The 21,451-nt window shown below is 52.2% G+C and overlaps 2 protein-coding genes across 2 annotated transcripts; one reads left to right on the top strand and one right to left on the bottom strand.

Annotated features, from left to right (window-relative positions):
- Positions 1–1,636: 1,636 nt before the first annotated feature.
- TMEM88B (transmembrane protein 88B) lies at positions 1,637–10,354 on the bottom strand. The gene is made up of 2 exons (XM_003413218.3): positions 8,076–10,354; positions 1,637–6,990 (listed from the first exon to the last, which is right to left on the bottom strand). Exons 1-2 carry the CDS (start codon positions 8,349–8,351, stop codon positions 6,730–6,732), a joined length of 537 nt encoding a protein of 178 aa, XP_003413266.1. The 5' UTR covers positions 8,352–10,354; the 3' UTR covers positions 1,637–6,729.
- A 1,867-nt stretch (positions 10,355–12,221) lies between these two features.
- Positions 12,222–15,100, top strand: ANKRD65 (ankyrin repeat domain 65). The gene is made up of 4 exons (XM_064279916.1): positions 12,222–12,316; positions 12,377–12,619; positions 12,797–13,343; positions 14,019–15,100. Exons 1-4 carry the CDS (start codon positions 12,222–12,224, stop codon positions 14,430–14,432), a joined length of 1,299 nt encoding a protein of 432 aa, XP_064135986.1. The 3' UTR covers positions 14,433–15,100.
- The last annotated feature ends 6,351 nt before the right edge of the window (positions 15,101–21,451 follow it).

Genomic DNA, 21,451 nt, shown 5'->3' with positions numbered 1-21,451 from the left:
GGGCAGTGGCAGGAGGGACAGGTTAGGCCAGGTCACAGCCAAGACCTTGGCCCCAAGCCCTCCCCTCCTCCAGACCCAGCCCCTGCCTGGTCCAGGCATCCTGGGGACCCAGGAGGAAGGGCCAGCTCTCGTGTGGCTGAGGCTACTCTGCCCACACGGCCTGGCACAGGTTTGGGAGTCCTAAGCCTTACTTCCCAAAGCTGCCCCCCACCACCAGTCTGCACGCAGGAAGATGGTGGGGGTTCTGGGCAGGGTCCCCTTCCCTCCCCCAGGGACACTGCCCAGCAGGGCACCACCCCACCCCCACCCAGGGTCCGAAAGAATGCTCCCTCCTCCGCTGCACAATCCAGTTTCTCTGGAGAAAAACAGCCTTTTGTCTCCAAGCTGATGTGATCATGCTTGACCCCAGGGAAAAGGGCAGCTCCCGGGGCCTTCGACCCCACCCCTGACCCCAGCCAAGGGCACAGTGTAGGGCCTGGGGGCAGAGGCGGCTCGGCCCTTTCTCCGCCCTGTGTGCTGGTGTTTTTCGTGTCCTTCATATCACAGGCATGCGCCCACACACACACAAGGGACACAGAAACAGGAAGCAGCTGGCGAGGGGTGTGGACTGAGGCTGGTGACCCCTCCCCATAATACTGAGTGGGGCAGAGGAAGGGGTAGCAAAGAGGAGCAGGCCCTTCCCACCAGTCTCCCCATGGCCCCACCCACACATTCTTCTACAGGGACTCGCCTATCTGTGGTCTGGTACTTGTCGGGGCCTGAGGACCAGTCCCAGGGGCCTTTGGGTCCTGGCTTACTGCCCTGCCAGCCCCCAGAGCTGACCCCCACCTAGTCCCAGGTGGCCAGGTTGTACTGCTGGGGGTGGGTGGCCTGGGCCAGGGGGATGGCAGTGGCACCTAGGTCTGTTCATTCCTCGTCTCTATGTTGCACCTGGCACATAGGGTGCTGGGGCCCAGCAGGGACCTAGCAGAGTCCCTGTCCCCACTGCGCATTCCTGTCTAGAAGGGGGTTGTGCACGTTAGCAAGGATACGTGTCTGGTGTCTGTTTATTTCCCTGGGACAGGTCAAACAATGTGGCCAGGCCAACCCCTGGGGATGGCACTGAGCAGAGATGAAGCTAGAGGGACACCCAGGCCTGGAGGGAAATGCATCCCAGGCAGAGGGAATAAAAACCAAATCCACTGCCGTGGAGTCGATTCCGACTCATAGCAACCCTATAGGACAAAGTAGAACTGCCCCGTAGAGTTTCCAAGGAGCGCCAGGTAGATTCAAACTCCTTACCTTTTGGTTAGCAGCCAGACCTTTCAACCACTATGCCACCAGGGTTTCCAGGCAGAGGGGATAGCAGCGGCAAATCCCCCTAGGTGGGGCTGGGCCAATGTGAGCCTGGGGAGGGGGGCTGGAGGGCCTCAGGCCAACAGGAGCTAGCAGGATTGAGCAGTGGGAGTAGCCAGGCGTCTGTGGCTCTGCTGGTGTTGGAGCAACTGCTCCATGAAAGATGCCCAGGTAAGCCCAGGTAGAGAGTAATAGGCTGGGGGTGGGGTGGGGGAGGGTTTTGCCCCTAGGCACTCAGCCCCTGCACCAGGCTAAATCTAGGAACCACCTTCTCTGTGGGACCCCTCACCTTGTACTGACTGTTCCCTCTGCTGTGAGAGGATGCCTGGCCCCGGCCCCACCCCAGGCCAAGGCTTAGACCTTCTAAGGCCCTTCCTCCTGGCAGGTCTTCCAGCTCTCTGGAGCTCAGATGGGGAAGGAAGGAGGTTTGAGTCCAGAAGTGCCAGCAGGGTGAAGACAGGCCTATGTCACACTCTGGCAGAGTGGCCTCCCCAAAGGTAGAGGGAGACACCAGGAATGAATAGGGGCCTTCACGCCCAGAGTTAGCCCATCCACCGGAGCAATGGTTCCTGCCCGGCACCCAGGTGGACCCACATTCCTGGGTGGGGGCAGGCCTACCCTGGGGTTCAGGCTGGCAGGGCCAGGTGGGGTGATGGGGGGTGCCTGAAGGAAGGAGATACAAGTGTGCTCAAGAGGAAGACGTGGAGAGGGATCTTTCCTGGGGTGTGGAGGGGGGGGTGCAGGCTGCAGATTCCTGCACTCCCAGGAAATATTTTCTGAATGAATAACTGACCTTGAGCAACAACTGGGGAGGCACCGAGCCTTTCCTCACCTGTAAAGTTCGGACCACACCTCCCTCGCTGGCCACTGGGGAAGCAAAGGCCACACTGAGGGTTATAGAATTGGAGCTGGCCTGCCCCACTCCTGTGGAGGCCCTGGCATGGCCAGGCATATCCTTACAGGGCAGAGGCTAGGCCCATGGAGATATTTGCCTGGCCGCCTGGCTGCCCAGCAGGTTTGGCCCCTTGGCCTTTGGAGGACAAAGGCAGGAGACCTTCAGGGTGGGGCTGGGTGAGCCCAGTGGGGGCTGGGAGGCCAGTGGACCACTCTGGACTGGGGGTGGAGGCTCTGGGGGTGAGGAGCAGAGGTGCCATGAGAATGGGGGCTGGTACCTGGGCAGAGCCCTAAGGGAGGGGGCTTCTGTCATGGGCTCTGTGCTGGCCTCAGGGTGGGGAGTGGAGGCATCCTGTGGGGGAATGTTGGAAGGGCTGAGCAGAGACCAAGTGACTGCCCAAGGCCTTGGGGAGGAGGAAAACTTGTGACCAGGGGCTCCCAAATACCCCTTAGCCTTTTATCTTCCTCTCTCCCCAGGACCCTGCCCAGCTGGTGGTGAATAGGAAGACCCCCCCAGGACTCCTGAAAGAGAGACCCTGAGAGACGGCAGTGCAGGAGAGCCAAAGGCAACAGTGGCGAGCCCCCTCCTCCTGCCCCAGCCCCCAGGGCATGTTTCCACCCTCTCTCCCCGGGGTCAACCCCTGCCCCAGGAGGCCTTGCCTGCCCCACCCCGTTCTGCATCCCTCCCAGCCTTAGCCTTCATGTTCAGGGCTGCTTTTTCCTCCCACCAAAAGCAGACCCCAAGGCCTCTCCTGCAAACCGCCCTCAACCCCTGAGCAGGCAGGGCTGGGCTAACGTTCAATTATGCCGCTGCCGCCAAGGCGTTCAACATCCTTGGGCCAGCTGGCCACTGTTTGGCCTCAGGGTGGCCTGGGAAGTTGGGGAACACCTTTAGGGAACTAGCTCAGCCTCAGGCGCCTGCCTCCATCTGCCTCCATCCAGACTCTCATGTAGGCAGTCAGGGCTCCCCACTGCGACCTCCCCACCCCCGCCGGGCCCAGCTGTTGTTTTGATGACTGCAAGGCCAGGACAATCCTCAGCCAAGGGGTTCCCAGGAGAGCCTTCATCCTTGAAGCCTGGCGTTTCCCAGAGCCTGTCCAACCCTGAGCTGGAAGGGAGGAAGGCAGCCCAGGGAAAGCTACCCTTGGTGGCTTGGCAACAGGCCCGACTCCTGTCTGGCTGGGAAAGGCATCGAAGCTGGGCATAGACAACAGACAACAGTTGGAAAACCCCAAGAACTCCTGCTGGATTTGACCCAGACACATACAGGACTCAGCTCCAGGTCATAGACAGAGCCCTGACCCTGGCCGCAGACTGAGCCCTGATCCTGGTCATACCCTAAACTCTGATCCTGGCTCCAAACTGAACCCTGAGCCTTGATCCTGGCCCCAGATTGAACCCTGACCCTGGCCCCAGACTAAGTCCTGATCCTGGTCATACCCTGAACCCTGATCTTGGTCCCAGATTGAGCTCTGACCATGATCACATCTAAGCCCTGATCCCTGGTCACAGGCTAAGCCCTGACCCTGTTACTCATAAGGTGAGCACTGCTGGCAATATGGCGGACTTTGTTGTTGTTACGTGCTGTCTAGTCAGTTCCAACTCATAGTGACCCCATGCACAACAGAACAAAACACTGCCCAGTCCCTCACCATCCTCACAGTTGTTGCTATGTTTCACCCCATTGTTGCAGCCACTGTGTCAATGTATCTCATTGACAGTCTTCCTCTTTTTCACTGACCCTCTACCTCACCAAGTATCATGTCCTTCTCCAGGGATTGGTCTCTCCTGATAATATGTCCAAAGTAAGCAAGACGAAGTCTCACTATCCTTGCTTCTAAGGAGCATTCTGTTTGTACTTCTAAGACAGATTTGTTTATTCTTCTGGCAGTCCATGGTATATTCAATATTTTTGACCAGCACCACAATTCAAAGTTATCGATGCTTTGTTGTTCCTTATTTATTGTCCAATTTTTGCATGCATATGAGGCGACTGAAAATACCATAGCTTGGGTCAGGCACATCTTATTTCTCAAGGTGACATCTTTGCTTTTAAACACTTTAAAGAAGTCTTTTGCAGCAGATTTGCCCAATGCAATACGTAATTTGATTTCTTGACTGCTGCTTCATGGATGTTGATCGTACATGGATCCAAGTAAAATGAAATCCTTGACAACTTCAATGTTTTCTCTGTTTATCATGATGTTGCTTATTGGTCCATTTGTGAGGACTTTTGTTTTCTTTACATTCAGGTGTAATCCATACTCAAGGCTGTGGTCTTTGATCTTCATCAATAAGTACTTCCAGTCCTCTTCACTTTCAGCAAGGAGGGTTGTGTCATGTGTATAAAGCAGGTTGTTAATGAGTCTTCCTCCAATCCTGATGCCGAGTTCTTCATATAGTCCACCTCCTCAGATTATTTGCTCTGTGACCAGATTGAATAAATATGACGAAAGGATACATCCCTGACACACACCTTTCCTGATATGAAACCATGCAGTATCCCCTTGTTCTGTTCAAATGAGTGCCTCTTGGCCTATGTACAGGTTCCACATGAGCACAATTAAGTATTCTGGAGTTCCCATTGGCCACAATGTTATCCATAATTGTTATGATCCACACAGTTGAATGTCTTTGCATAGTCATTAAAACACAGGTAAACATCTTTCTTGTATCCTCTGACAAGATCCATTTGACATCAGCCATGGTATCCCTCATTCCATGTCCTCTTCTGAATTCAGCTTGAATTTCCGGCAGTTAGCTGTCGATGGACTGCTACTAACGTTTTTGGATTATCTTAAAAAATGAACTAGATCTTCTAAAAGATCTTTCAGCTACAAACAGATTCTGGATGACTTACAATGAACACACTTTTTTAATACACTGCTGGGCTTACAGGAAAGTAAAGGAAATATCTCAAAGCCCCCACCCCAAATTTAAACATTAAAAATACAAAGATACAATAGTGAGCAAAAACCCAAGATGGTGAAATCAAGCAAATAAGAATGCAGAGGATGCCCTGGAAACAGAGCCACACTGCAATCAAGGAAGCAAGCCTTGAATGCTTCTAGGGGGCTAGGAAACCACAGCCCACAAGGATCCTAAAGGGAGCCCAGGTTGGTCATGTCCAGAAAAATGAATGCTCTCTGGAGAGAAAATCCCTAAGGTAATTATCACAGGTATGGGCTAAGAATGAAAAATTTACCAAACATTCCAATAAACAGTACACCATCATCAGCGAGAAACAGAAAAGACAACAAATAACAGATTTAGACCACCCGAAGACTAGGAAATTGGAATAGTTAGATACAGAGTATAAAATAACTACATATGAAACATTTAAGAAATCAAAGATGAAATTCAAAAATTGTGTATGCACTAAAAGACCATCAAAAATAATCAGATACATTTGGGAAAATAACAAAGTATGATAATAATTAAAGCGGATGATTCAATCAGCAGACTAGACAAGATGAAGGAAAGAATAAATCAACTTGAAGAGGAAGATAAAGACATCATCCAGAATGCATCACAGAGAGACAAGGAGATCGAAAATAGGATAGAGAGATTAACTGACATGGGAGTAAAGAGAAAGGTGAGACATACATTTAATAGGTGTTAGCGAGTAAAACCAGGTAGAATGAAAAAGAGGCAATACTGAAGGGACAATAGTAGAGAATTTCCCAAAACTGATGAAAAATATGAATCCATAAAAATAGGAAACACAGTGTATACCAAACAGAAATAAGAACACATGCATACTTAGACATACGCTGGTAAAACAACAACACCAAAGGAAAATAGACGACGTTTAAGTTAGCCAGAGAAAACAGACTGAGCCCTTACTCTGACACCTGTCTAAATACATAACTCTGATCACAGGCTGAGCCCTGATCTCGGGCACAGGCTGAAGCCTGAACCCACAAGTCACAAAGCCACCATCTGAGAGCAGGTTCCCCTGACCACAGTCACAGGATGAGCCCTGCTGTTGGCCACTGGCTGGGTTTCTGGAACCATTCTGGTTTTTGACCGAGTGTGGATGTCTCCCAAGCAAGACTCACCACCTCTGGAACTTGCTGGAAATACCGATGGAGACCTAATCAGTGACGAGACATGGGGTAGCAAGGACTGCTCCTTGTGAGTGAGCTTGGGCCCAGAGCAGCTGCAGGGGCAGAAGGCAGAAGGGCTGCCTTTCCCTGAGCGTGGCCATCTCCTTCTTCCAGGGTCATCTCCCTCCTCCCTGGGGCCTTCCTGGCCTCTATGCAACAGGGAGGGGGGGATCAGCGCTGCCCAGTGGGCCGTGTGTAGGGAGAAGGTCCGGAGGAATACGGTGCCATCTTGTGGCGGCTCAGGGCACTGAGCGTGGGGCGATTCCCCCAGCGGAGACCTGGGTGCGGAACCCGGGTTCACCAGCCTGAGGTCACTTTATGGGGGGCATGGGGCAGCTCGGGGGCCTCTGGAATTTGGAGGTCTCAGGGTCCTCTGGAGAGACCTCTGGGGTCACACCCAGGAGCAAAACTGATCCTCCCCGTCCAGGCCGCGGCCAGATAGCTCCCGGCCGCTGGACCCCGGGTGGCGACGGGGACTGGAGGCCCAAGAGGGAGGCAGCAGCAGCGGGCGGAGGCGCCGGGCCAGGCGGGCACGGGCGGCCGAGGCGAGCACGAGCAGCGGCGGCAATGACAGGAAGCCGAACACGATGAGCGTCGCGGAGCCGCCGTCCGAGAGCACCGCACGGCACGGGGGTCGGGGCGCCGGGTGGACCTGCGGTGGGGGCGGGCTATCAGGACCTGGGGGTCGTGGCCGGGAAGGGGGCGGGGTCTGATGTCCGTTGGGTGGGAATGGAGGCGTGGCCTTGTAAAGGCTGGGGCAAGGGCTGGACAGGGAGGGAGGGGCGCCCAAGAACAGATGCACCAGGAGGCGGGGCGCGTGGCCAGGACAGGGAGCGGGGCCGGAAGAAGGTGGGGCGGGCGTGGAGGTGTGGTCTTGAAATGGGTGGGGCATGAAAGCGGAAGGACCGGGAGGCGGGACAAGCTGTCAAGTCCCACAGGAATGCGCCCTGGGGGCGGGGCCTGTGGTCAGGAAGAGTGGGGAGTCTGAGCCTGGCGAGGTGCCAGACAGTGAGATTTAAGTGGGAGGTCCGAGGACCCTGGCTAATCCGGCTAGGGGTCCCTTGAGAGGAAGCTTAGGGATTTGCCCTCTGGGGCTTAAAACCCCACTTTTTCCCCCTCCTACTCCCACCTGACACCTCCTTGTGTTGGCACTTGACCTTGATCCTACTGATTGTTGGACCCATAGTGCCACCTTCTCTGCGGCCCCCTCTTCTTCACCATATTCAGCCCCTTAGCCCCCCGCCCTATGCCTAGAGAGAGGGGACCAGGGACCCATCTGCCTACACCCTCCCTGCCCTACACCATGTCACAACCCATTCCTTGGGGGGAAAATCCAGCCAAGGCAGGGGTGATCTGGGAGGGACTGTGGGGGTGAGCATGAGGGGAGCCGTGAGAGAGTAATATTTGGCAATATTTTCATCTTCTCTTCCTGGAAGCCGTTTCTCTCCCCACCCCAGCCCAGATGTCCAAGCCTGGTGGCCCCTGGTACAAGGCTTGGAGATCTCAGGCGAGGGGAGAGAGCTGTCCCCTTGGGTAACAGACAAAAGCCCTTCTTTCACAGCCAGCGTGGGGGAGGTAGCAAAGAAAGGGGCTCTCCAGGGAGGGTGCACATGTCCCTGGGGGCAAGCGGCCTGGCTGGAAGGGAGCAGGTTCAGCTTCAGCCCAGGAACCCTGAGCTTGCACAGGACCCCTCCCCAGGCCCCAGGCAGTCTTCTGCCCCAGGAGGGCTCAGCTCACCCTGGTGTGGCACAGGAAGCCCAGGTAGACAACGGCGGCTGCGGGCAGCAGCACCAGCAGAAACACCATCGCGGGCAGCAGCAGGTGGAGCAGGAGACCAGCCAGGGCCCAGCCAGGCAGCAGTAGGGTCGCCAGGCCCCGGGTGGCCAGGCGCACCCACCCTGGGGACGTCAAGGCTGAGCCTGGGTGGTCAGGGGGCCTCTGGGGAAGCATGGGTGCCGTGTCAGAGGCATACCCTCCCTCATCCTCATCCGTCTCCCTCTCCTGCTTACTCATCACAGCAGGATTCGGAGGTCAGACTAGTGACCCTTTAACCCACCCACAAGTCAGACTGGGGTCTTAGACCCCCCACCCAAACCGAAGGCACTAGAGAAAGGATCCAACTAGATGGCAGGACCCTGGTCCAGGAAGGCCCGGCCCTGATGATCAGTGCCCTGGAGCCAAAATCCTGCCTCAGTTGCCAGGCTAGGTTCTCTTGCTGCCAGGCGGCCACGGCTCTGGCCCTGGCCGTCTCTCCAGTTGGTTCCTGTGTACTCTGATCCAGCCTTGCACAGCTTTCCCCATGGCCAGCCCTAGGCCCTCCTCCCTCCCGGTCCCGCCTCCCCCTCCAGCTCACCCAGACAATGCCTGCTGTTCATGGTCTTGACTCTGCCACTTAAAATCAGCACCCACCCTGCTCCCCAGCCCTGGCCCTGCTGGGTGCCTTTTCTGAAGACCTGGCTCCCTCAGCCTCGGTAAAACAGGAAAGACACTAATATCCATATTGTAGGGTTGCTGTGAGGAAGCAATGAGGGGTGTGTATGAAATGCTTACTGTGGGGCCCAGCACATAGTGGGAGCTCAGTAAACAATTACAGACATCCCTTGTGTCTGAATACAATCCACCCTGACAACAGACAGGATAACAATTTTCAGAGAAGAGCATGTTACCCATGATTTCAAACAGGGAGGGGCATTCCAGGCACATTCTGTCTTAGCTACTTAGGGCTGCTCTAACAGAAATACCACAAGTGGATGGGTGGCCTTAAAGAACAGAAATTTATTTTTTCACAGCTCTGGAGGCTAAAAGTCCAAATCAGAGTCTTGGCCATGTGGATTCTGTCTGTGGGCCTCTCTCCTAGTTTCTGGTACCTGCTGTCCATCCATGGCATTCCTTGGCCAAAAACCCCAATTAACCTCCCCAAATACTACTAAAATACTCTGAACACCTAACAGCCCACCATGGTTTTCTTGCCTAACATAGAGCATTGTAAACACCGTTTACATAGTTACTCAACACTTAAACTAATGAGTAAGTTGTTTGTGAGCTGAATGGAAGCAGCCTGTATGAGATCAGATACCAACTACTTTTCCCGTTTACTCCCTCTCCTGAGGTCTACTGTCCCTTCCAGCTTTTCTTCCAGTCCGGGATTTTCCAGACCTCTCAGGCTGGCCAGCTTCCCTCAGACCCCTGTGGTTGGCGTGGTGACAGTGATAGTGCCAAGGACATTTGAGGAATGCAAACCTGAGACGTGCCCAACGGAAAATGGCTGGAGCTTCCCAGCATCGCACACCAAACCTTGTTGCCCAACTTGCATGAAACCTAATTTTGTTCACTGGCACAGACATGCCAAGATCTTATAGTGGGTGTTTGTTTATTCAGATAGTAAATTTGGGGGTACAAATCTTGCAATACACAGGTGTCTGTTAACAGATGAATGGATAAACAAATTGTAGAATATCCATATAAGACAGAGGTCCCCAGGCTTCAGAAAATTCCACTGCCTCAAGCAGCTTGCTTGGCATGCCCCATAGCTATACATTAAAATCCTGGTTTCTTTGCTTGGCACACCCTATAGCTTTACATGAAAATCCTGGTTCACCTCTCCTTAACTGCTGCCCAAAACTAGAGGAAATTGGCAGGAACTGGTTTAGGTGCCATGTTGACATTCAGGATAACCTTTTAGCCCATTAAATACATCATACCTAGTCTGTAGGGCTGCTATGAGTCGGAATGATGGCAGTGGGTCTGGTCTGGTTTTTGGTGTAGTAACTTCCCCGCCTCTGGGTAGAGTTTAACTGCCATTTTCTGAACATGTGATCCATGAAGTCGTATGTAAACCCCATCATGCCTGTGTAGTATGATTAAGAATGTTGCTGATATAACTTGTATGAACTTCCTACTTGTAAATCCCTTAAAAGTAATCTTCTCCCTCACTCTCACTGAGCAGCCTTGGCAGCAGCAGCCCCAACTCTTCCTTTCCTTGTGCAATGAAATAAAGGCATCTTTCCACTCTACCATGTCAGTCTCCCGTTACTGGCTAAGATGAGTCACACAGAGCAGAACCTGGGGTTTCCATCTGATAACACATACAATGGGATATGATTTAGCTATAAAAGGAATTTAGTTCTGATACATGCTTAGATATGAATAAACCTTGAAAATATTATGCTCACCTAAAGAAGCCACACACAAAAGGACAGATATTGTATGACTCCATTAACTTGAAATATCCAGAACAGGAAATGCACAGAGACAGAAAGTAGATTAGTGGTTACCAGAAATTGGGGGAGGCGGGAAACAGGGAGTTATTTACTTAATGGATAGTTTCTGTATGGGGTGGAATGTCATGGATTGAATTGTGTCCCCCCAAAATATCTGTCAATTTGGTTAGGTCATGATTCCCAGTATTGTATGACTGTCTACCCATTCTGTCATCTGGTGTGATTTCCCGATGTATTGTAAATCCTATCACTACAATGTGATGAGATGAGTTATTGGCAGTTATGTGGATGAGATCTATAAGATTAGATAGTGTCTTAAGCCAATCTCTTTTGAGATATAAAAGACAGAGAGTGATCAGAGAGACATGGGAACCTCAAACCACCAAGAAAGCAGCTCCAGGAGCAGAGTGCATTCTGTGGACCCACGGTTCCTTCGGGGAGAAGCTCCTAGTTCAGGCGAAGACTGACGACGAGGAACTTCCTCCAGAGCTGACAAAGCCTTCCCCTGGAGCTGACGCCCCGAATTTGGACTTGTGGCCTACTAGATCGTGAGAGAATAGATTTCTCTTTGTTAAAGCCATCCACTTGTGTTTCTGGTGAAGCAGCACCAGATGACCAAGACAGGTGATAAAAAAAAGTTTCAGAAATGAATAGCGGTGATGTTTGCACAACATTGTGAATAAATCAGTGCCACTAAATTTTACAGTTAAAACAGTTAAAAATGACAAACTTGATGTTCTATGTATTTTATTATTTTTTTTTCCTTAAAATATTTATTGTGCTTTAGGTGAAAGTTTGGAGCCCTGGTGGCACAGTGGTTAAGAGCTTGGCTGCTAACCAAAAGGTCAGCAGTTCAGACGACCCTCCCTGAAGGCCGAGCTTGGCCTCTCTCTGCAGTGCCAAGTCCCCCCTCCCACAGACGAGGTGCCCTAGTGGCTGCTCTCTAGTTGGAAACCCTAGTGGTGTAGTGGTTAAGGGCTATGGCTGCTAACCAAGAGGTTGGCAGTTCAAATCCGCCAGGCGCTCCTTGGAAACTCTACGGGGCAATTCTACTCTCTCCTATAGGGTCGCTATGAGTCGGAATCGACTCGACGGCAGTGGGTTTGGTTTTGGTTTACTCTCCAGGGGGTTCCCCTTCCCACTGCCACAAGCTGACCTGCTGATGCCAGAGCCTATGGCCAGCACTCTGTCCCCGAAGCACCTTCTTGGGAGAAGGGTCCCACCACAGCCCCCTGCCTCCCACCCCCTCAGGTGGAGAAGCTGGGCTCCAGCACCAAGGTGGTCTCAGCAGCAGGGCCAGGGTGAGAGGCTCAGAGGGGCCTGTGGGGTGCCTCCCTGGCGGGGAGGCTGAGCACATCAAAGGCATGCTCCCTGGGGGAGTGGAATCTAGGAGCTGCTGTCCACAGCAGGCATGTTCCTACTTGTCCTCCACAACCTGCTGGCTTTTGTTCCCCAGGAGAGAGGCTGGGCTGGGGGAGGATGGGCTTATCCAGCAGGTAGGGCCTTCCCTTAAGTTGCTGGGTAAACACTGAGCCAGGAAGCCACAGGTACCAGTTCTGCTCCCTCCACATCTTCAGCTCCAAGACCCCACTGTCTCCCTTCATGCCTGCAGGAGTTTCCTGCAGAGCCATCACAGAGTGTATGCGCCTGGGCCTGAAGCAGCATGGAGAGGACCTTCTGTGTGGAGAGCATCACTGGTGGGAGGAGGGAGCCCCTGAGCCTGCTGCCTCTGGAGGTAACTAGGAGCCAAGCCCCTCGGTGAGCCAGAGTGCGGCCTGGGGACACACTGGGCTGGGCTTTCCTGGCCTCTGCCTGCAGCAGAGTTTGTTCCTGTCCTCCCCAGACCAACCTCCAGCAGAAGCCAGGAGAGCAGACCTCTGCAGAGGCTGCGGCGGAGCAGGAACTGCGGTGGCTGGAGCTAGGCTCCAAGATGACCCTGGAAAACGGGAAGGAGGGAGCCCGCGCCCCGCAGGGCTGGGGTCGCCTGTTCCAGGCAGTGTGGCAGGGCCAGGCAGGCCTGGTGACACAGCTGCTGCGGCAGGGGGCCAGAGTGGACGACAGGTGAGCCCAGCCAGATGGCTTTCAAAGGATCCCTTCCCCTGGCCGGTGGGGAGAGAAGCCCAAGTCTCTTCCCCCGATGGGGGAGGGCACCCTTCTCCGGGTAGGGGTCCCTTCCCCCGGTGGAGCGGGGTCTCGTCACAGCGCCCGCGCTGACACCGCCCTTCGCCCCGCCCGCAGGGACAGCGCCGGCCGCAGCCCGCTCCACCTGGCAGTGCTGCGCGGCCACGCTCCCCTGGTTCACCTCCTGTTGAGGCGCGGGACCCCAGCGGGCGTCCGGGACAGCGCAGGGCGCACGCCGCTGCACGAGGCCGCCTGGCCTGGACACTCACAGCTGGCTGAGATGCTGCTGCGACGCGGGGCCCCGGCGGCGGCGCGCTGCGGAGCGGGCCTCACGCCGCTGCACTGGGCCGCCGCGCTGGGCCGCCCGCTGCTAGCCAGCTGTCTGCTGGGCGCGTCAAGTCCGGGCCCTGCGGCGCTGGCGGCGACGGTGGACGCGCACGGCTGGACGGCGGCGCACTGGGCGGCAGCGGGAGGCCAGCTGCCGGTGCTGGAGCTGCTGTTGACTGCGGGCAGCGCGGGCCTCGAAGGCGCGCTGCACGTGGCGGCCGCAGCCGGGCGGGGGGCTGCGCTGAGCCTCCTCCTGGCGCGCGGGGCGTTTGTGGACGCCCGGGACGGCGCGGGGGTCACTGCACTCGGCATTGCCGCCTCCCTGGGCAGCCGGCAGGTACGTCCTCGCCTCCCTGCCGGACCTGAGCCTGTACAGGGGTGGAGCGCCAGGGCCCTCCTTCCCCTGCTTCAGCCTCTGCTTCAGCCCCGGGTTGGGCGGGAAACAGAGTGGATGCTGCCCAGGATCTCAGAGGACGGTGGAGGCTCGGGCCTTCTAGCCAGTCGGTGCAGGGAGGCAGGGAGCTTCCTGCAGGAGGCGAAGAAGGAGACAGAACTCTCCGGCGCAAGGCTGGAGGGCTGGAAGGTGCCATCTGGAGCTGGGGAGTGGGGGCAGGGGCAGGCCACGTAGGGCCGAGCCCTGAGTGCCACCCTGATTTATACTCCTGGTGTTTGTTACTTCACCACCTGCCTTCTTACCGCAGCAGGGTAGGGTTCCTTGCCTGGCATTCAGATTTTATTCTTGATCTCCAGGCTGTACTTGGTCCAGCTGGCCCCAGGCAGCCAGGGAGGACAGTGGGGTGGCTGTACAGTCTTGAATTTAATTTTACCTCAATTAGGGGGAAAAGTGAAACCTCCAAACAGAGATCCTCCTGGAGTGGCTTAGGCTCGGGCTTATTTGCTAGAAGGGGAAGGAGAGGTAGGAGTTCTAGGTCAGACAAATGCTGAGTGGCCCTACCCCACCTTGGGCCTGGGCCAAGGTCTCTTTCTGCTCTCCCTTTTTCTCTCCTCAAAGGATATAGAGGTGCTGCTTGGCCATGGGGCAGATCCCAGCCTTCGGGACAGGCATGGCCGCTCCGCACTCCACAGGGCTGCCGCTGCTGGACACCTGGCCTCAGTCCAGCTACTGGTAGTCCACGGTGCGGAGGTGAATGCTCAGGACTCACTGGGCCTCACGCCCCTGCACCATGCTGCTCGGGGAGGCCACGTGGAGGTCGCCAGCCACCTCCTGGACAAGGGTGCCCAGGTCAATGCTGCAGGCTGGCTTGGCAAGACCCCCCTGCACTTCTCTGTGGAGTCATACCATGGCCCCACCACAGAGCTTTTGCTGAGCCAAGGGGCCAACTCCACCCTGAGGACACAGTGGGGTGAGGTGGCCCAGGACCTGGTGTCTAAACAGAGCCTTTGCAGGGAGCAGAAGGAGTACTAGGGGCACACAGCCCCTCAGGGCCTCAAGCTTCTCCCTGAGGGCTGGAGCCTCCACAGCCAGGATGGGACAGAGGCTCCTGGCCCCACAGCCTTCCTAGTTCTCCCAGGGCTTTGATCTGGGTCTGAGGCTGCCTGGTGGGGTAACTGCTGAGAGACTCCTGGAGGAGGAAGAGGATGATAGAGGAGAAGAAGGAGGCAGTGTCCTGAGCCCCTGGACTCGGACCTATGGCCGGACAGCCCCCAGCTCTGGAGGAGTGTCCATCTCCACTACACCTCAGTCCTCTGCACTCTTTAGCAGAGAGACTGGGCCATGCAACAGATTTGACCACAACCCGATGGCCTCCCTTCACCTTTCCGTGTCCAACCACGAGGGTGTCACATGTGCCTTAGCTGCTGTTTCTGTACATACATATATATATACATGTATCCATTGCTGTCAAGTCAATTCCAACTCATAGCGGCCCTATAGGACAGAGTAGAACTGCCCCACAGAGTTTCAAGGAGTGCCTGGTGGATTCGAACTGCCATCCTTTTGGTTAGCAGCCATAGCTCTTAACTACTACACCACCAGGGATAGTTATCTCTGACTAACCCACTGCTGTATCCACATACAAAATCATCCTTGTCATTATTTGATTTAACAGTATTGTTTTTGTAAGAGCAGCTTTACAGGACAGATTTCACCTTTCAAAAATGAGTCTTGTCATGCCAAGTGAGCTCCTCTGGGCCCTAGTGGGCCATGGAAGCACTTGGAGTTTACTCCAAGTAAGCCCTGAGAGAGTCTGATGGTGACATGGTCTGCTTGGCCCACTGGACTGTACCTGGGAAGCATAGACCAATGAGAGATGGTGGTGGCATGGACGATGGTGGTAGTGTGGAGCAGGGTTGGAGCAGGCAGAATTAGGATGGCTCTGGATAGAGCCCACTAGACCTACTGATGCCCGGATTTGAGGGTGAGGGAAAATCTCCAAAATGTAGCAATTCCTCTATAGCAATTTCCGCTAGTTAGGTTTTGACCTGAGGCAGTGCGGGGTGGATGGTAGGGCTATCTATTGGAACAGGGAGAGCAGGGTCCCCAGGCTTTGGCCACATTACCTTTGAGATATGCATGTTAGATACCTCAGGGGAGATGGAAGGTGGGCGTTAGAGACATGGATCAGGAAAGGTGGGGCCTGGAGTTACATCTTTGAGAGTCCTCAGAGTGAGGATGGTTTATAAAGCTACAGGATGGACCTACGTGCAGCCCTCCGACAAACCCTGTGGAGTTCATCTAGAGTCTCACTGTTTTCTGTCCCCTCCGCTGCTTCCACTCGGGTCAACGCCAAGGAATGCTGCAACAGCCAGGCCAGCCTCCATCAAGAAGACCCTACTGGTCTTTCTGCTTCTGCCCTTGACTCCCTGTAGTCCATTCTCAAAACAGTGGCCAGTAGTCATATTTAACAAGTCAGATAAAGTCACCGCCCTTCTTCCAAGACAGATCTGTTCGTTCTGGCAGTCTGTGATATAGTCAATATTCTTCACCAAAACCATAGTTCAAATGCATCTATTCTTCTTCGGGCTTCCTTTTTCATTTTCCAGATTTCACATACATGTGAGGCAGTTGAAAATACCATGGTTTGGTGATTATTATAATTGTCAATTATTGTGATCACTTGTACATGTTTCCTTAAAAAAAGTTGAATTGGCAAAACTTGTGTGACAGCTATATTTACAACAATAACCAAAAAATAAAAGAGTAGCTGGTTGAGCCTTCTTATGTACAACCAAAAACCTCATGAGATTTGGTTCTCTGGTTTGGAGGTTTAGGGTCACAGTTTCATGGGACACCCCAATTAATTGGCCTAATAACATGTTAGGCTAGGTTCTCTAGAAAAGCAAAACCAGTGATGTGTGTATATGTATATATAAATAGAGAGAGATTTATCTCAAGGAAATGGCTCACGTCGAAGAGGCTGGCAAGTCAGAAGCCTGTAGGTCAGGCATCAGGCTAGAGGCTTCTCCTGACTCATGTAGCTGCAGGGGCTGATGAACCCAAGATCGGCCGGTCGGACAGCAGGCCGATGCATGTGGACTCACGGACTGTGGAGGCTGATGCATCCCAATATCAGCAGACAGTATGGCAGTCCACAGGCTCAATCCCAAGAACCAGAGATCAGATGATAATGAGTTGGATGCAGGATCCAGAGCAAGTAAGCAAACTTTGCCAGAACGCCCATATATACATTGGATGCAGGCCACACCCCTGAGGAAACTCCCCTTACAACTCATTGGCTGATCATATCCAATCACATCATAGAGGATGACTACATAACTGCCAAATTACATCATTACATGACCGCCAAACTACATCATTACATAACTGCAAAACTGCATCATTACATCGCTGCCAAACCACTGAGAATCATGGCCCAGCCAAGTTGACACTCAACCTTAACAATCACAGTCCACCTCTCATCAACATGGCACCTATACACATCTCCTTAAACCATACACAATCTCTAAATAAAGACAACTGCAAAGTCATACTTACATCTAACGTGATACAATTAACATGCGTACAACCAAAAACACACTAGCGAAGAAACAAAAATATTTGGTGCACATATACGAGGAAATAATACACATAACAACTACAGTCCTCGTTAATGCAACTGATCTTGTGGTCGTAACTGGTATCTTGAACTACCTTCTTCCACCACATATTCCGTATTTCCTTTACCCTCAGCAAGCACCTGAGATAGTCATAGTTCTTTGCCTGGTCATGTGACCCAAACCTTCATTCCTGAAGGGTCTGGGGCATTAGTGGTCATGTCAGAATTGGGTTCCTGCAGTTTTCCATTGGCTTAAATCACAGTGGGTGGTAGCGCTAAGAGACATCCTAAGGGATCTTCTGTATTCCAGAAACACCCTTCTTTGCCTTCGTTATGCAATACCAATCTGATTTCCCCTTGGTAGTAAGAATCAATCACACCAGCCAATACAGTAACTCCCTTCTATGCCCATTGATCCAGAGGCATAAGGAGCCCAAAGTGGCCTGGTGGGATTCTTAACTTCCAGCTAAATGGAATCAGTGTTGTGTTTCCTGGTGGAAGCATACCTCCCTTTGGAACTAAGACCTCTAGACCTGCAGAGCATAGGGTTGCAGGGACAGGGAGCAAAAAGTTCACAAGTGGGTCACTAAGGGTAATAGTGAGTGGTGCCACTCCTATTTCTACTTCTTGATTCCTAGAACTGTGCATCCTGGCTATGGGAGAATCAGCACAGGACGCTGATTTAGAGCACATGAAGCCTCCTGGAGAAAACTGTCCCAGTCCTCCAAAGTATTGCCACCTACCTGGCACTGTAATTTTGTCTTTAGGAGGCCATTCCATCATTCTGTCAAGGCACCTGCTTCAGGATGGTAGGGAACACGGTAAGACCAGTGAATTCCATGAGCATGGGCCTGTTGCCACACTTCGTTTGCTGTGAAGTGAGTCCCTTGATCTGAGGCAATGTTGTATGGGATACTGTTATGGTAGATTAGGCATTCTGTGAGTTCATGGATGGTAGTTTTGTCAGAGGCACTGCATGCAAGAAAGGCAAATCTGTATCCAGAGAAGTATCTACACCAGTAAGAACGAAATGCTGCCCTTTCCATGATGGAAGTGGTCCAATGTATTAACCTGCCACCAGGTTGGTGGCTGATAACCTCAAGGGATGGTGCCATACTGGGGACTCTGTTGTTCTCTGCTGCTGGCAGATTGGGCACTCAGCAGTGGCTGTAGCCAAGTCAGCCTGGGTGAGTGGAAGTCTATGTTGCTAGGCCTATGCATAACCTCCATCCCTGGCACCGTGGCCACTTTGTTCATGAGCCCATCAGGCAATGATGGGAGTGGCTGGGAAAAAAGGATGACTGGTTACTACAGAATGTGTCATCCTATCCACTCGATTGTTAAAATCTTCCTCTGCTGAGGTACCCTTTGGTGAGCAGCCACAGGAGACACAAATATCTTCACTTCTTTTCCCCATTTAGAGAGGTCTAAACATATACCTGGGTAAACACATACCTTTTCCTCATACCTTCTTGTCACAAATTTTCCAATCATGTTCCTTCTAAGTTCCTGACCATCCAGACAAACCATTGGCCACAGCTCATGAATCGGTATATAATCACACATCTGGACATTTCTCCTTCCAAGCAAAGTGAACAACCAGGTGCAGCTGCTCTAAATTCTGTCCAATGGCAGGATTTCTCTTCACCACTGTCTTTCAGGGAGGTCCCAGAAAGAGGCTGTAGCACTGTGCTATTAACTGATGGTAAGGAACTCCCCATGAGGCACAGGCGCAGACTGGGAGAGGGCAGGTAATGTAACAGGAGTGGAAACTACGGGCATTTGGGCCACTTCCTCATGCAACTTACTTATGCCTTTAGGTCCTGCTTGGCCCAGTCTCGTATATACCACTTCCATTTATTGATGGAGTGCGGCTGTGCATGTCCGACTTTATGGCTCTGTGGGTCAGATGACACCCAGGTCATGATGGGCAGCTCAGGCTCATGGTGACTTGGTGGCCCATGGCTAAGTGTTCAGTCTCTACTAAGGCCCAGTAACAAGCCAAAAGCTGTTTCTCAAAAGGAGAGTAGTCATCTGCAGAGAATGGCAGGGCTTTGCTCCAAATACTCTAAGGGTCTGTGCTGGGATTCACCAACAATGGCCTGCCAAAGGCTCCAAATAGCATCTCTAGCTACCCTTGACACTTCAGGCACCGTTCGATCAGCTAGATCTTGTGACCCAAGAGGCAGAGTGGCTTGCATAGCAGCCTGAACCTCTTGTACAGCCTTCTCCTATTCTGGGCTCCACTCAAAACTAGCAGCTTTCACATTTACTTCATAAATAGGCCAGAGTAGCACACTCAAATGAGGGATATGCTGCCTCCAAAATCCAAAAAGATCCACCAGTCGTTGTGCTCCTTTTTAGTTGTAGGAGTGACTAGGTGTAACAACTTATCCTTCACTTTAGAAGGAATATCTTGACATGCCCACGCCACTGAATTCCTAGAAATTTCACTAAGATGGAAAGCACCTGAGTTTTTGTGGGATTAATTTCCCATTCTCTAGCAAATTAAAAAAAAAAAAAAAATTTTTTTTTTTTAGATGGTTTACCAAGCAAATTAGTTTCTCGTTCAACAATTAATACACATTGTTTTGCGACATTGGTTGCCAACACCATGACATGTCAACACTCTCCCCTCCTGGACCTTGGGTTCCCCATTACCAGCTTTCCTGTCCACTCCTGCCTTCTCATCTTTGCCCCTGGGCTGGCATGCCCATTTAGTCTCATTTTGTTTTATGAACCAATCTTTGAAGGGTGAAGCTCAGGAGTGACTTCAAAAAGAGTATCCAGGGGCCATACTCTTGGAGTTTCTCCAGTCTACGTCAGACCGGTAACTCTGGTCTTTTTATGTGAGTTAGAATTCTGTTCTACGTTTTTCTCCAGCTCTGTCTGGGACCCTATTGTGAACCCTGTCAGAACAGTCCGTGGTGGTAGTCAGGCACCATCTAGTTGTGCCGGACTTAGTCTGGTGGAGGCTGTGGTAGTTGTGGCCCATTAGTCCTTTGGACTACTCTTTCCAATGTGTCTTTAGTTTTCTGCATTTGCTTGCTCCACATGGGGTGGGACCAGTGGAGTATCTTAGATGGCCACTCAGAAGCTTTTCTTTTTTTTTTTTTTTATCGTGCTTTAGGTGAAAGTTTACAGCTCAACACTATCATAAGAACTTGAGAAATAGTTTAAACTGAGAAGAAAATATTATTTTGTGGTTACAAGAGGAGGGAGGGTGGAAGGGGGGGAGAGGGGTATTCACTAATTAGGTGGTAGATAAGAGCTACTTTAGGTGAAGGGAAAGACAACGCACAATACAGGTGAGGTCAGCACAACTGGACTAAACCAAAACCAAAGAAGTTTCCTGAATAAACTGAATGCTTCGAAGGCCAGCATAGCAGGGGCAGGGGTTTGGGGACCATGATTTCAGGGGACATCTAAGTCAATTGGCATAATAAAATCTATTAAGAAAACAGTCTGCATCCCACTTTGAAGAGTGGCGTCTGGGGTCTTAAACGCTAGCAAGCAGCCACCTAAGATGCGTCAATTGGTCTCAATCCACCTGGATCAAAGAAGAATGAAGAACACCATGGACACAAGGTAATTACGAGCCCAAGAGACAGAAAGGGCCACATAAACCAGAGACTACATCAGCCTGAGACCAGAAGAGCTAGATGGTGCCCAGCTACAACTGATGACTACCCTGACAGGGAACACAACAGAGAACCCCTGAGGGAGCAGGAGAGCAGTGGGATGCAGACCCCAAATTCTCATAAAAAGATCAGACTTAATGGTCTGACGGAGACTAAAAGGACCCCTGCGGTCATGGCCCTCAGACCTCCTGTTGGCCCAGGGCAGGAACCATTCCCGAAGCCAACTCTTCAGACATGGGTTGGACTGGACAATGGGTTGGAGAGGGATGCTGGTGAGGAGTGAGCTTCTTGGATCAGGTGGACACTTGAGACTATGTTGGCATCTCCTGCCTGGAGGGAAGATGAGAGGGTAGAGAGGGTTAGAAGCTGGTGAAATGGACACGAAAAGAGTGGAGGGAGAGAGTGGGCTGTCTTATTAGGGGAAGAGTAATTGGGAGTATGTAGCAAGGTGTATGTAAGTTTTTGTGTGAGAGACTGACTTGATATGTAAACTTTCATTTAAAGCACAATAAAAATTATAAAAAAAGTTTACAGCTCAAGTTAATTTCTCATACAAATATTTATACACATATTGTTATGTGACAGTAGTTGCAATCCCTATAATGTGGCAGCACACTCTCCCTTTCCACCCTGGGTTTCCCATGTCCATCCAACCAGCATCTGTTCCTTTCTGCCTTCTCATCCTGCCTCCAGATAGAAGCCACCCATTTGTTCTCATGTATCTGCTTGAACTAAGAAACACACTGTTCAAGAGTATTATTTTATGCTTTATAGTCCTCTAATCTTTG

The sequence above is a fragment of the Loxodonta africana genome, chromosome 3 (genome assembly GCF_030014295.1).
Source record: "Loxodonta africana isolate mLoxAfr1 chromosome 3, mLoxAfr1.hap2, whole genome shotgun sequence".
In the NCBI taxonomy this organism is placed as follows: Eukaryota; Metazoa; Chordata; class Mammalia; order Proboscidea; family Elephantidae; genus Loxodonta; species Loxodonta africana.
The sequence above is the reverse complement of the archived record's forward strand: the minus strand, read 5'-3'. Positions and strand labels throughout refer to the sequence as shown.

Excerpts from the sequence above, each read along its gene's own strand:
- ANKRD65 (XM_064279916.1), top strand. The coding sequence starts at position 12,222 with ATGGAGAGGACCTTCTGTGTGGAGAGCATCACTGGTGGGAGGAGGGAG. Across the intron at positions 12,620-12,796 it reads GGGGCCAGAGTGGACGACAG|GGACAGCGCCGGCCGCAGCC; the intron begins GTGAGCCCAGCC and ends CCCCGCCCGCAG. Across the intron at positions 13,344-14,018 it reads CCTCCCTGGGCAGCCGGCAG|GATATAGAGGTGCTGCTTGG; the intron begins GTACGTCCTCGC and ends CTCTCCTCAAAG.
- TMEM88B (XM_003413218.3), bottom strand. The coding sequence starts at position 8,351 with ATGAGTAAGCAGGAGAGGGAGACGGATGAGGATGAGGGAGGGTATGCC. Across the intron at positions 6,991-8,075 it reads GCTTCCTGTGCCACACCAGG|GTCCACCCGGCGCCCCGACC; the intron begins GTGAGCTGAGCC and ends CCCCCACCGCAG.